This window comes from Artemia franciscana, chromosome 10 (assembly GCF_032884065.1).
Source record: "Artemia franciscana chromosome 10, ASM3288406v1, whole genome shotgun sequence".
Lineage (NCBI taxonomy): Eukaryota > Metazoa > Arthropoda > Branchiopoda > Anostraca > Artemiidae > Artemia > Artemia franciscana.
In genome coordinates, this window is record NC_088872.1 from 6,808,631 (window position 1) to 6,823,310 (window position 14,680).

The 14,680-nt window shown below is 33.8% G+C and overlaps 1 protein-coding gene across 2 annotated transcripts in view; it reads right to left on the reverse strand.

Moving 5' to 3' along the window:
* The window catches only part of LOC136031714 (uncharacterized), a 144,832-nt gene that overhangs the window by 71,481 nt on the left and 58,671 nt on the right, over window positions 1-14,680 (reverse strand). For both annotated transcript variants that reach the window (XM_065711419.1, XM_065711417.1), the window contains exons 7-9: window positions 12,439-13,629; window positions 8,636-8,956; window positions 4,582-4,782 (exon numbers count right to left, since the gene is read on the reverse strand). In XM_065711419.1, the coding sequence (XP_065567491.1) occupies window positions 4,582-4,782; window positions 8,636-8,956; window positions 12,439-13,629 (1,713 nt within the window). The remainder of the gene's footprint in view (window positions 1-4,581; window positions 4,783-8,635; window positions 8,957-12,438; window positions 13,630-14,680) is intronic.

The following is a 14,680-nucleotide window of genomic DNA, read 5'->3' on the forward strand; positions in this document are numbered from 1 at the left end:
TCAGTTAAAAAAAACAATTTTTTTTTATTTAATTCAGCGTAAAGAATCAAGGGTGGCGAGGTTAAGGAAATCAAGGGAGGCAGCCCTCGGCTATGTATAGGATAATTTTTGTCCTGTCTAAGTTTCACAGTCACCCTTTACTTTCATATGCAAAAATTCGTTTCTTCTATAGGGATCACTCATGGCTCTCAAATATCGAGCGTTTATTTTGTATACACTGATAAAATCTTTTGGGACAAATGTGCTGGCGCGCAGTATTACATACACTACAATTGCAAGACTGTGTAAATAGCTTTTTGAGAGTTCTAACTAAATGTGCTGTTCCATACTTTGTTGCGTCTAGGTGTTTGCTCCCCAAGGAAAATACCCCCCCTGTTCCAAGAAAAATTCCCGGTATTTTCTGGGAAAGGTGTAAAAGCTGGGTCCTCTATTTTTCTTTGGTAGCATTTTGGTCTTCTTTGAGTCAGAATTGCTTTCTTAAATCGTCATTTCTTATGCAGTACGGTGTCTTTTGTCACTTTCTTTTGTCACAAAATTTTCAATTTCCTCGAATAATCTTTTCTTCCAAAATTTAAAAAAAAAATACGTGGGAAGGGTATTTCTCCGTAGAGTTGGGACCAGATTTCCTGGGATTCTTTAAAAACGATCAAAAATTAATTTAAAAAAAATAGTTTTTTCAACTGAAAATAGGGAGACACATTAAAACTCAAAGCGTACGGAATTTATACGTATATAAGGGGGGTTAGTCCTACTCAACACCTCGCTCTTAACGCTAAAGTTTTTTAGTATTTAAAAAAAGCTTCTTATTGTTCTAATTAACCAAAAATAGTGTTTCAGGAGTCGCTCTTAAAGAATTGGGACAGAATTCAAACTTTGGCATAAAGAGCAAGGTGTTGAGGAGGAACAACTCCCTTTATATACATAAAAAATTCTGTTTGTTTTGTGTTTTAGTGCTGCTCCTTATTCTCAGTTGAAAAAACTTGTTTTTTATTAATTTCTGATCGGTTTTTGAATAATGCCAGAAAACTTGGCTACACCTCTACGGAAAAATCCCTCCTTCTCACGTATTTATTCCCTAGACAGTTAAATCCTAGTAAAATTTTTCCGTCGACAGTTACCCTTAACATCTCCACGCGTGAAAATGAATCGGCAAAGAGTAAGCTAGACACAAGAAGAATTTCGTATAGGAATTCTGGCAAATTCCCCCAGTGTAAAATTTCCCCTGGAAAATTCACACCCTGAAAACTTCCCTGCCCACGGAAAATTATCATCGTGGAAAATTCCACCAGAAAAAAATTCCCCCCCATCCGAAAAATATATGGATAATTCCCAATAGCAACGTAGATAATGGGTAAACTTCATTGCTTAAAGACCTTTCCCCACGGCTGTGGGGGGTCATGATATCTCCAAAGGCATAGCTATTCGGCTCTTCAACTATTTTAAACAAAATGACTCTCTCAAAATTTGGTCAGACAATTTTGAGAAAAAATGGACGTGGGAGGGGGCCTAGTTGCCCTCCAATTTTTTCACTTTTTTAACCAATGTCGTATATATATATATATATATATATATATATATATATATATATATATATATATATATATATATATATATATATATATATATATATATATATCTATATATATAAAAATAAGTTGTCTGTGGATCTGTGGATGGATCAGGTGACGTCATGTTTGTTCGCATATGACGTCTGAATTATTTCACACTAATACAAAAGAAGAAAAAAACTAAAAAAGGTAAAAACTACAAAAAAAACTAAAAAGAAAAAAAAACTAAAAAAGCTAAAAAACTAAAAAAAACTAAAAAAAGGTAAAAATCTAATAACTAAAAAAAAACTGAAAAAAATAAAAAAAAGGCAAAAACTACAAAAAAAATAAAAACTAATAAAAAAACTAAAAAAGCTAAAAAACTAAAAAAACTAAAAAAAACTAAAAAAAAGGTAAAAAACTAAAAAAAACTAAAAACTAAAAAAGAAAAAAACTAAAAAAAGGAAAAAACTGAAAAATAAAAGAGAAAAAGAAAACTAAAAAAATATGAATAAATATATATAAAAATAAGTTGTTTGTGGGTTATGTCTGTCTGTCTGTCTGTCGAGTGACGTCGTGTTTGTCCGCATATGACGTCTGAATTATTTCACACTAATACAAAAGAAGAAAAAAAACTAAAAAAGGTAAAAACTACAAAAAAAAACTAAAAAGAAAAAAAACTAAAAAAGCTAAAAAACTAAAAAAAACTAAAAAAAGGTAAAAAACTAAAAAAAACTGAAAAAACTAAAAAAAGGCAAAAACTAAAAAAAAACTAAAAACTAATAAAAAAACTAAAAAAGCTAAAAAACTAAAAAAACTAAAAAAACTAAAAAAAGGTAAAAAACAAAAAAAAACTAAAAACTAAAAAAGAAAAAACTAAAAAAAAAGGAAAAAACTGAAAAATAAGAGAAAAAGAAAACTAAAAAAATATTAATAAATATAAAAAATATAAATATAAATATAATATAAATTAGCAATCAACAAAGCACCGAGACACAAATGACGACCGGGACACAGGGAGTATAAATGACGACCAGGACATAAGTAAAAAAAAAAACTAAAAAAACTAAAAAAATGGTAAAAACTACAAAAAAACTAAAAACTAATAAAAAAACTAAAAAATCTAAAAATCTAAATAAACTATAAAAGAAAAAAAAGAAAAAAGGAAAAAAATAAAGGAGAAAAACAAAACTAAAAAACGAATGTATATACAGACCGGGGCACCGGGATACAAATGACGACCGGGACACAGGGAATATAAATGACGACCGGGACACAGGGACACAACTACAATGGGGACGCCGGGGGGCACAGGGGGATATAAATGACGACCGGGACACCGGGGCACAAGGAATATAAATGACGCCCGGGACACTCAAAGAGAAATCACAGACTGGAACACCGGGACACAAATGACGACCGGGACACAGGGAATATAAATGACGACCGGGACACAGGGACATAACTACAAAGGGGACGCCGGGGTGCACAGGGGGATATATAAATGACGATGGCGACTCAGGGAATGGTCGATTAGCAATCACCATCAACAAAGCTCAAGGGCAATCATTAGAATCATGAGGTATAGATCTGAATACGGATTGTTTTCCCATGGACCATTATATGTTGCATGTTCAAGAGTCGGTAAACCTGACAATCTATTTATATGCACAGACAATGGGACAGCAAAGAATGTTGTATATTCGCAAGTTTTACGTAGTTAAAAACATATATATATATATATATATATATATATATATATATATATATATATATATATATATATATATATATATATATATATATATATATATATATATATATATATATATATATATATATTTATATATATATATATCTATCTATATTCACAGGTGGGACATAGGGACACAACTACAATGGCGCGTAACTAATATGGCGCGTAACGACTTACGCGCGCGGGGGGGCTTGGGGGGGGGGCGAAGCGCCCCCACCAACTAGGTGTTGGGGTGGCGCGAAGCGCCACCCCAACAGCTAGTATATATATATATATATATATATATATATGTTTAAACAGAAAAAAGTGAGAAAACTCACACCTGAAAACACACTATAGCGATTTTGCGAAAGATCTGAACAACTGCTTACGATGATAACTGTAACAGTTTTTCATCTACAAGTTCCTTTTCTATTTCTTTATATATCGATTTTTCATCATCCTGATTTTCATCTCCTGATTTCCTTGCATGTTTCGTCTGTTTAGTCTATTTATTCTTTTTCTTTTTAACCGTTGATAAAATTTTCCAAATGTGAAGCTGAGATACTGGGGTTTTTTGTTTATTTTAGTCGGTGTTTTGCTAAGAAGTATCATCTGATTTTAGTTAAAATCAAATAATTGCAGATATCAAGCCATGGCTAATTGTAGGAAAAACCAAGGCAGATATAGTCCAGGCGGTAGCAAATCTGGAAAAAGCACTTTTTAGGATTCTATAAGAAAATGTCATTTCAATTGTTGATAGATAAGTTATATCATCCATCTGTCTATACATCATTCCGTTGATTTTTTAATTAAAATCAAGTAGTTGCGGACATCAAGTCATGGCTAATTTTAGAAAAAGCCAAGGCAGATATAGTCTGGGTGAAAGGCAAATCTGGCATAAACCCTTTTTAGGATTGTACATATTATTGCATACTCTAGTTCTTTATTAATTGTAAGGCATTTTAATCCAATAAACTATAAGATTATCAGTATGAGAAGTTAGCAAGGCTTAACAAAGAAGATGGCAAAACAGGTCTATGGCCAGCAAAGGAAAACGAAGAAAACAAAAACTCCAAAGAATATTTCACCCGTATAAAACAAGGCATGCTTCAGCGTATATATAAAATAAAACTAGAATCTAAATCTGAAATATATATATATATATATATATATATATATATATATATATATATATATATATATATATATATATATATATATATACAATTACTTGCATATATAATTGCCAGCTACCTTCATGAAACCAGAAAAGTAACTGAATTTAGCATGACTTACCACACTGCATCTCATCACTGTAGTCTGGGCAGTCAACAATCCCATCGCAGATTTTCCTATCCATTGACTGAGATTTAAGAAAATCTGCGCATGTGCAGCCTTTTTCATCACTGCCATCAGAACAATCTTTTCGCTGATTACACCTTGCAGTGGTGCTTACACATTCACCGCTCTTACACTTCAACTCTTTCTCTGAACAGTCTGTAAGAGCAAATATAAGAGTTATGTATTAGATCGCGATTGATTGCTTACATAAGATGCACATTGATTGTAAAGTGGAATTGAAGGATGAGAATTTTCTTTCAATCAGGATATTTTGAAAATGAATGAAAGCGAACTTATATAAAGGAGAAAAAGATATTTATCTGTTAATAAAACAGATGCTATTCTATGACACCCGACAGTACACTTTGGACTGAATCGTATTAGAGCGTTTTTGGGATTGTTCCATAGTGTTAAAGAAACGAAACCTTCCTTTTAATAGTACTTGAACTTGTGGTGGGAATCAGACGTTTCCACATTGCCCAGCATCAAGGATTTTCGATCCCTGTTTACACTATGAAGTTGGACGTCAAGCAAACCACAGCTAACTAACTTACGCACAGGGTATATCATTCGCACTATTTGAGTGAATATTCTCATTTTTACCAACAAGCGTAACAATAATGTGGCTTTGACTGTGCATGTTATACACATGTTTAAAAAGTCAAATGACTGTCAAATATCTCAAGGAAAAAAAGAAGAAACAATGCCCAATAGAAATACACCCAAATTATAGAACAAGAAGTTAAAAACGTCAATATAACTAGAAAACACAAATTATGGCAATCGTAAAATCTTTTAGGATATTTGTTATGTGAATGGCGAAAGTGACATAAAATTAATGTTTTTGACATTTTGTTTCTATGTAACTGACACGAAAATCATTGATTTATCTCAGTGGTAAAGTACAAACGTTAGGCCAATGGTCAAATCCATTGAAACTTTTTTTATGTCAATGGTAAAATTAACAGAAATTTTATGTCAGTTACCATTGATTAAAGCAATTAACTGCCGGCATTTTGAAAAATAGATTTTTTGAATTTCATTGAAAAAAAACTGCCTCACCAAAAAAAATAGCTCATCAGGGTTTAAACAGTTCGTGGCAACGAACTGTAAGTAAGGAGCGACCTGGCTCAATAGTAACCAAACTTTGATGCCAATAAACACATCAAAAGAATCATATTCTTATGCTGATTTCAGATATATAAGTTTCATCAAGTTTAGTCTAATCTATCTAAAGTTACGAGCCTGAAAAAATTAGCCTTGTTTTCAAAAAAGGGGGAAACACCCCCTAAAAGTGATAGAATCTTAGTGAAAATTAAACAAAGAAACCAAGTTTTTTTTTTTAATTAAAGTAAGGAGCGACATTGAAACTTAAAATATACAGAAACTAGTCTTTATGTGAAAGGGGGTGTCCCCTCCTCAACGCCCAGCTTTTTACACTAAAGTTTTTTTATCGCTTTAAAGAGTAGAGTTGTGAGGAAGAGTCAAACTTTAGTGTAAACTTCAAACCGATTCTTTTGATGTATATATTGATATCAAAATTCCGTTTTTTAGAGTTTCTGTTGCTACTGAGCCGGGTTGCTCCTTACTACACCTCGTTACCATGAACTGTATGATCACACCATCAGATTCAGCGTATCAGAAAACCCTAATGTAATGGTTACAAGGTCCTATCTGCAAAAATGTGGAAATTTGTATTTTTTGCCAGACGAAAGATCACGGATGCGTGTTTGTTTATTTGTTTCTCCCAGGGGTGATCATATCGATCCAGTGGTCCTAGAATATCGTGAGAGGGCTCATTCAAACGGAAATTAGAAGTTCTACTGCCTAAGTGACCAAAAAAACTCGAAGGCAAACAGGCCCCCTCCCACACTCATTTTTCCTCCGATCAAAATTTTTTGATAGCCATTTTGTTCAACATAGTCGGAAATCTAATAACTACGTCTTTGAGGATGACTTAATCCCTCACAGTCCCCGAGAGAAGGGCTGTAAGTTACTAACTTGTGCTCATTGTTTACATACAGTATTGGGAAGCATAAAGACGTTTTCAAGAGGAATTTATTCTGGTGGGGGGAGGGATTACTTGGGAGGATCTTTCCATGGCAGATTTTTTCATAGGGGAAGGGACATTTCTAAGAAGGGGATGCGGAATTTCCCAGCATCATTTAAAAACGATCTGAAACTAAATAAACAAGTCTTTCAATCGAAAGTAAGGAGCAACATCAAAACTTAAAATGAAAACAAATTTGTAAGTATATGAGGGGGTTTGCCCCCTAGTCAATACCTCTCTCCTTAAACTAAAGTTTTTTTTTTAAGTACTTTCAAAAGAGCTATCTATTCTAACTAAACGGTTTTTGTGATTCAGGGGTCATTCTTAAAGATTTAGAACAAAATTCGAACTTTAGCGTAAAGAGCGAGGTATTGACTGGAGGCAAACTCCCTCATATACGTAATAATTTCTGTTTATTTGTTGTAGCGTTGCTCCTTACAATTAGTTGAAAAAACTTTTTTTTTTTATTTAATCACATAAGAAGCTGTATTCGTAGAGATTGGTCTGTCCTGTATCCAAACTTATGACTCTGAGTAGAAGACACACGTTTAACATATAGTGAGTAAATTGACCACCCCCCTCCCAATAATGTATTCATTTAGCTGGTAAAACAAAAATATTCAGGATAAAAACAGGACAAAGTGCCAGTATTTCTTCATGTTTTATCGAATATCGAGCTTGATCGGTAAAAGACTCAAACCAGACGTCAGGAAAATAGGTTGGGTCTTCTCCAGGCATTTTGGTTATTAACCCCTTTTGTAAAGGAAGCATGTAGTTGATAATCCCTGCTTGTAGTAGCAACAAGTACATTTCTGTTGAAGAGAAATTTCGTAAAGAAAAGAATCCTCAAGCTTTTTGGAGGAGGGTGACAAACTAGAAATAAAACTCTTGGTACTGCATACCATTTACCACCAAAATCTGAATTTTGCATTCTTATTTAAGATCATTTATCCCTGCCACCTTGCCCAGTTTAACTGGGCAAGTATGTAGGGCAATTCCAAAGAGTTTCCAGTCCTGACTTTCACATAAAATCTTATTCTATAGAATTATACTATATAAATATAATTATATAATTCTATAGAATTATACTATAGAAATATATTATTCTATAGTCTGCGAACCAGGATTAGAATATTGGAAGCTACAATGGTCAAGTATGGCTCTGAAGCGTAGGCGCTCCAAAAATATAAGAGAATTTCCTATATATTTTCCAAAGAAATTGACAACGGGTTGTTTTGGGTATCCGACTGACTGAACGCATCTCAAAAAGTAAGCTCTACAAAAAACTTGGTTCAACCTCGCTTTCTACGACTATAATGAAAGAAAGGTTGAGATGACAAAGGCACATTCTGCAGAGGAAATCTGGCAGATTGCCAGATATTGTCCTTGTCGGCCAACAGTCTAGGCCCAAATGAAAACAGCTCGTCCCTGAATGAAGTTGGAGGGTGTCTTAAGAAAAGTTTAAGAGAAATGAGAAATTCCTGGGAAGGTATAAAGAGTGAGACTTTGAACACATTGGGACGGAGGAGGAGCGTGGGTAGCTGTGTTGCCCTCAGGCAGTTTGGTTCTGTAATGAGTTGGTAGTAGTAGAAGTAGCAACTTCCTACGCAGTGATTGCTTACTCTGTCATTTTCTATATTTCCACATGCTTAGCCTATTTTGATATTTTAATGAATCTTCGTTCTTGGAATAAAACCCTTCCCAAACATAAACTCCTATAGGTGGTGGGGTCAACAAAAAAAACTATTCTTTTTCTTTCTTGGTAAAGCATGAGCTAATATTTGACCATAAATTATATTTAATAGCAGATTTGTGCCTGTATAAATGGAGAATTATGCAGACATAAAGGGATATGTGCCTGTTGATTTTGTGAGGGCTGCACAATATCTCCCTGGCAAGATTATCCCCCTTCCCCATTAAAACATTAATTTACAACTCACATGACAAATAATAACTTACTATCATTGGCACTATCGATTATGCTTTGTCTTTCATCTTCTTTTTTTTCATTGTCCACCCTATAAGTCTTTGTAGTATTTTGAACAGCCCAGAATCGATTTTTCTTGTTGAATCCTAGTAATACCTGTGGCCGAATGCGGGTTGGAAAGGGGAATGTTGATTTACGAGGGGGCTTTGTACTAGATGCTGCCGTAATAGTTGTTATTGTAGCTGTGGTAGTTGAAGAAGTAGCAGTCGATTTTGAATCTTCCTTGATTTGAAGTTCTTCTTGCAATCTTTTAAGGACAGATTCTCCAAAAGCACCCGAAATTATTAAGTCACCTAAAAAAATGACAAAATTTATAACTACTTATTATTATTAAATAAAAATTGATTTAAATTAACAAAAATAAAAACAAAATCAAATTACTAGGAAAATAAACGGCTTCTTTGTTCACTGTCCTCCAATTACCTTGTTTTTCAGCCCTCGCTAATCTTTTTAACCCAGTAATATTGAGAGGATAATTTAATTTATTTGATGGTACTACGAAGATTTTTTTTATTTTTGTTACTACGAATGGAAAATGTAGTCAAGAATAAACAATATTCAAATGTTTATGAAAAAAGTATTGAAGCAAAATTTCAGCCTTAAATTAACCCTAGACACTAATCGATGATGATCTTTACATTTAACATCAATAACAGCACTCATATATACCCTAGTATCTTGTAATGATCCTGCCAGTCTTCAGTTTACTATAACATAATCAATAAGGTTTGCTGTCATAAAAGGAGCAATTAATATTCTATTAGTAATACTTTCCCAGCCTTAAAAAGACTTCATCATATACTTCGTCATGTATCATATGTTAATACTCATCATATATTCATGCCTACAAATATTATGCTACTACGGGGAAGCAAGCAACAGTAGATAAATTACCTAGAAAGAGATTTTTCAGCCCGAAAACGCCCGTCAAAACAGACTAAGCCCAGAAGAGTTATCCATTAATCAGAATCCCTTGCGAATGCTATGTCCTTTACCGGGTTATAATTTCCTTGATGGGCACCACTCCTCAAGTGAGAATAGAGTTGACAGCAAGGTCCCCAGTCTTGCAGGTACCCTGAAAGGGTTGAGACAGCCGTTTGCATAGCTCTTTTTCCATAGATCTGGATCTTAAAGCCCTGCTGCAGTTGTCCTCCTATAGAGGATCCTCCCACAATGGTGTTCTGTGTCACCATGCAATTTAACCCATTACTGGGAGAAGGTTTGTAACTCAGGGGACGTGCGGAAAGGCATGTGGACCCTGTTGAGTTTGCGTTCGACGAGCCTTCTTCCTCTTCCACCTGTATTTATGGCCCCGGGCGACAGTGCCCCGGTTTCTATTATTTGCCACCAGGGACAAGGTCCTGCCTTGGCCCGTGCCTCCTATGGAGGTACCCTACATATCTGTGGGGCGTTCCCCTATCGACACCTGGGGACACGCTGAGTGGCCTAGGGGAGGCCCCAAAAGAGTAGTACATTCAAAAAGCTGAAAGCTTTTTTTCTTTTTTGGAGGGGGGAATTTTTATAGGGGCAAATATCTTAGATTATGTTTGAAAAAAGATTATGTGATGAATTCCTTTACATTATGTGGTGTCAAGATTACATATGAAAGAATGGGTTGCTAAAATTACTAAAGTGATTTGACAAAAAACATACCCGTAGAATGGGTACCTGATCTATATAAAGCACTTTGCGAATCAATATTGTCAGTATATTAACTATTTTAGAATTTGAAAGGAACCTGAACATTTGGTTACGAGCTAAGTCATTATGTGATGTTCTTTTTATGAAAATTGTCTTTTATGACAATTTGTTTATGACGTTGTTCTGTCGAGACATGAGTTTTACTGTTTAGCAACGTAATACCTTAAATTAGGTATTTATTTAGTTATTAGGTATTTCAAAACCTAATAGAAACATATATAATTGTATATTACCTGAACTGTATGGATAACAAGCAAATTAAATAAAAAACCATACCATTTCGGAAAGTGCGGACCTGCGTACAGTCCATTTGGCTTGATTTTGGTAAAACATACAGAAGTACAAATAAATCACTTATTCAGAAGTCTAGACATTGAAATGGAAAAGGTTTTTAGTTTTCATTCCGATGGTGTTTCAACAAGTCGGTGTTCCCTAACTACTTTTAGCCTTTCAAACACGACTAGTCATTTGAAAACCCAATAGGCCGTTTTTGGGATCACAACTGTCTATTGGATCCCTTACTGTGTTCCAATTATTTATTGGATCCCAAAACACAACTGTGTTTTATTATTAAAATGAATAATTCCCAACAAAATTCCTTTCATCATCACAAAGTTCTAGAAAAATATCCTAAATTCTAGCAGAATAAATTCTATTCGAAAAAAAATTATGTCAAATTTTGCATGCCAGAAAAGTTATAATTTTAAATTATATCGCTTCAGGGTTGCAAAAGCAGCCAAATGAAATAAAAAAAATGAATTTGCTTGAGGTATATGCACAGATTTCGCTAGGATTAAAAACCATCATTACTTTTGACATGCAGACAAGTCGTTACTATATTTTAGTACGTGTGGCAATAAACCTCCTGACACACAAAATTCTAATGGTCAGTGAGAAACTAGGAAATTTAAACAGTGAAATCCCTCCCCTAATGAGGTTCTTTTCTTTAAAATACAATAATTATTACTTTTATTGCCGATTAATCGATTTTGTCATCCACTCAAATTGGGCTTAAAATAACAAGGTAAAAAAAATGTTGTTTACCCTCTTAAAACATTCCAAGTCGATTCATACCTGAAAAAAATGATTTTCTTTTAGTTGTTTCAAAACCATGAATTCAGCTGAACTATATAACTTTTTGTCAGTGTTGTCACGTAGAACTTGAAAATAAATAAGAAAAACAAATTGGTTAAATTTGACAATGATTGCTGTCTATAAGAATTCCATCTCTAATATGTTGATTTACAACGACAACTACACCTTTAAAGGAAATCTACACCTTCTTAAGCTGTGTTTTGTTAAAAGTTTCTCGGTTATTTTCACCCATAATTCTTTTTTTTTTTATTTGGCGCCTGCTACTACCCAATACTGCATAACTACATGTGAACGCCTTTTAAATTAAAAGTCTCAGGCACAATGTTTCTCTGTTTCAAAAAGAAAGTCCTTAGGACTTTTTTTTTGCTGCAATAATTTATTAGTGTTGTCATTTTTATTTATGTTTATATTATGGATAAAAATAAAACCTACCTACCTACCTACCTTTCCTAAGACATAGATAGTTCTGTAAGCGACTGCTGCATACTTTTTTTCCGCTGCATGATATACCAACTTTTATGGGTAAAATTATGACAGTTTATATAACTGACTTACCAATAAAGTGAACATACCGCTCGATGCCTTTTTTATGTTCTTTACGAATATAATAATCTCTTCTACTGCAAATTCAAATATAAGCACTTTTTAGATCTTAAAAAATGACGAATTTTCAATGAAAATATGAGTTATCACTCGTTTTCGACAAAATAATACTACGTTTTTTCAGCGTCATCTTTTCTCGGTCGTTTTCGAAAAAATAATGCTACATTTTTTCAGTGCTAAAATTATTAATAATAAGGTTAATTTAGGTTAGGTTAAAAATTGCTTCAATTTGAATTTGCGGTAGAAGCGATTGTTATATTCGTAAAGAACATAAAAATGTATCGAGTGGTATGTTCACTTTATTGAGAAGTCAGTTATATGAACTGTTACAAATTTATCATAAATAGACTACAGAAACAAGAGAATAAAAACTTACCAAGGACATCTTGAGGGTTTTGGCCATCTTGCAGCTTAAATGTGTAAATGGGCGAATTTGTCGGTTTTTTTCTTTTCTTTTCAACAAAAATCGGTTGGTTTGAAAGGTTATGTTCATCCACGCCATCTACATTATATAGCACCGGTCTTTTAGCTGGTCTCCTGCTTGGAATCACACTGTCAGTGGCATCCTCTGGTCTCAATTGCTCTAATCGCTTCATGGTTAGCTTTGCTTGGCTAATTTTTGCTGTTCCATTTAACAGGCTTAAAAAAGACAAATCACTGGCGGATCTCTTCGTCTGTCGCCGTTTTCTTTTCTTCTCACTGAAACTTCTCGAAATATCCGCAATTTTCACAGGCTTTATGGTACTTAATTCCTCTGTTTCTTCTGATAGAAGCTGCGCTGCTCTGGGTATTTCTTCATTATTGCTGTGGGAAAGCATATCAACAATTCTCTCTAATAGAGATGATCTTTTTGGTGATGAAACAGAGGATTCTGGAGTGTGTTTTTCGCTATTTCTAAAAGATTTGATTTCCTTTTCCCGCATTCTTTTCATTGATTCCAAAATAGGTATTACATGTGGGTTTATTTCTTCTTGCTTTAAGGGAAATACAGGTTTAAAAGTTGTAATCGCATTAAATTCTTCTTGTAATATACGGCTAGGAGTGCGATCAGCTCTGTGAGAGGGTTCGTCCCACGAACTAACTGGGTCACCGGGTATATCCAATTCTGATTCGTTAAACACCGGGAAAGGGAGTTGGACAAGAGGAACCCATGGACTTTCTTCAAATGGATTTCCTAATATTAAGGTATCATCGGATATTAACGGTGAGTCAAACTTCAAAGGAATTTGTGAATTCTCACTCAAGTCATGTTCTTCATTATCTATTGCTTCAGATGTAAATATCTGTGGTTTTTGGGTTGTTGTAGCCTCTTTAACCTCATTAATTACATTGGCCTTGATAGCTTCTTCAATATTGTGATTAATCAATTTAGTTGGAAAAGAGCTATTTAATCTTTTTTTGGAATTCGTTTCAATGGCAATCTGAGAAACTTCTCTATCTTCCTTAAATGATTCTTCAGAATTCCTATGTTTCACAGAATTAATACTATCCTCTTCTTCAACTGTTTTTGTTCTTGACGCAACGGCAACAGGTCTGTTTTTTCTTATATTTTCATGTCGTCTGGTTTCTGAAATTAAAAAAGTAAAAACAATTAACAGCCATTTTAAATCATAATCAATTTTTCATTTGAAAATTTAAAAATATATAAACTGGAGCTATTAAATAAAAATATTAATTTTTTGTCCCTTTAATAAAACTAAACTATTAACGTAAATATCATATATGTAAGATCAAAATGATTAAGTTTCAATACATTTTTCTTTTATTTCGTTGTTTTTCTTAGCGGTCCGAGTCTAGGTACAAAGCAACTCCAAAAAGTGGTAAGTCATAAGAAAAATACATATAGATCCTGGAATGTGCTTAACTGTCCACTCGAAAATGGATTTAAATCCACTCGGAGAAGACACCCCTCCCCCTTGGAAATACAAAAATACATACCACTACCAAACCTCCTAATATTCTGAATTGATATTAAAACGATGAAAAGAGCTAAATTTTTATCTATGTGAATATGGAAGCCAAAAGAAAGGAGCAAAATTCTACAAATACCCTAATTGAAGCAAATGGAATATGAATGAATATGACACAACCTTGAATATATTATATGTTGTTTAAAACAGAATCATAGACAAAATGTGGTCTACATAATTTCAGGGTAGCAGGTCCTGAAGGCTCTCCAAATTAGTCACAAAAGCAATGAATGCAGCTCCTCAAATGGAGTTTGGCTGAAACTCCACTCGGAGAGAATATTCTGCTCCCCTCTGGAATATAAGTATATGCCCCTACCAAAGCTCCTAATATTCTGAAGGTATATTAAGACATTGAAAAAAAATAATTAATGTCAAAGGATCTTTTAATTTGAACGTTTTTTTTTTTTTAATCGTATAAATGCAGTGGCTCAAAGAGTGGAGCAAAACCCCACAAAACCCCTGAAAGCATATGGAATATGAATAAATATGGACCAACCGTGAAGATATTATATGTTTTTTAAAACAGAAATATGGATAAATTGTGGTCGGCATAATTTCGGGACTCTGGGTCCTGACTACTCTCTAAAGTAAAAGGTAGTGGGTGGTTTTGCTCATTTTTTCAATGAGCATGTGCAGTAATAAAAATAA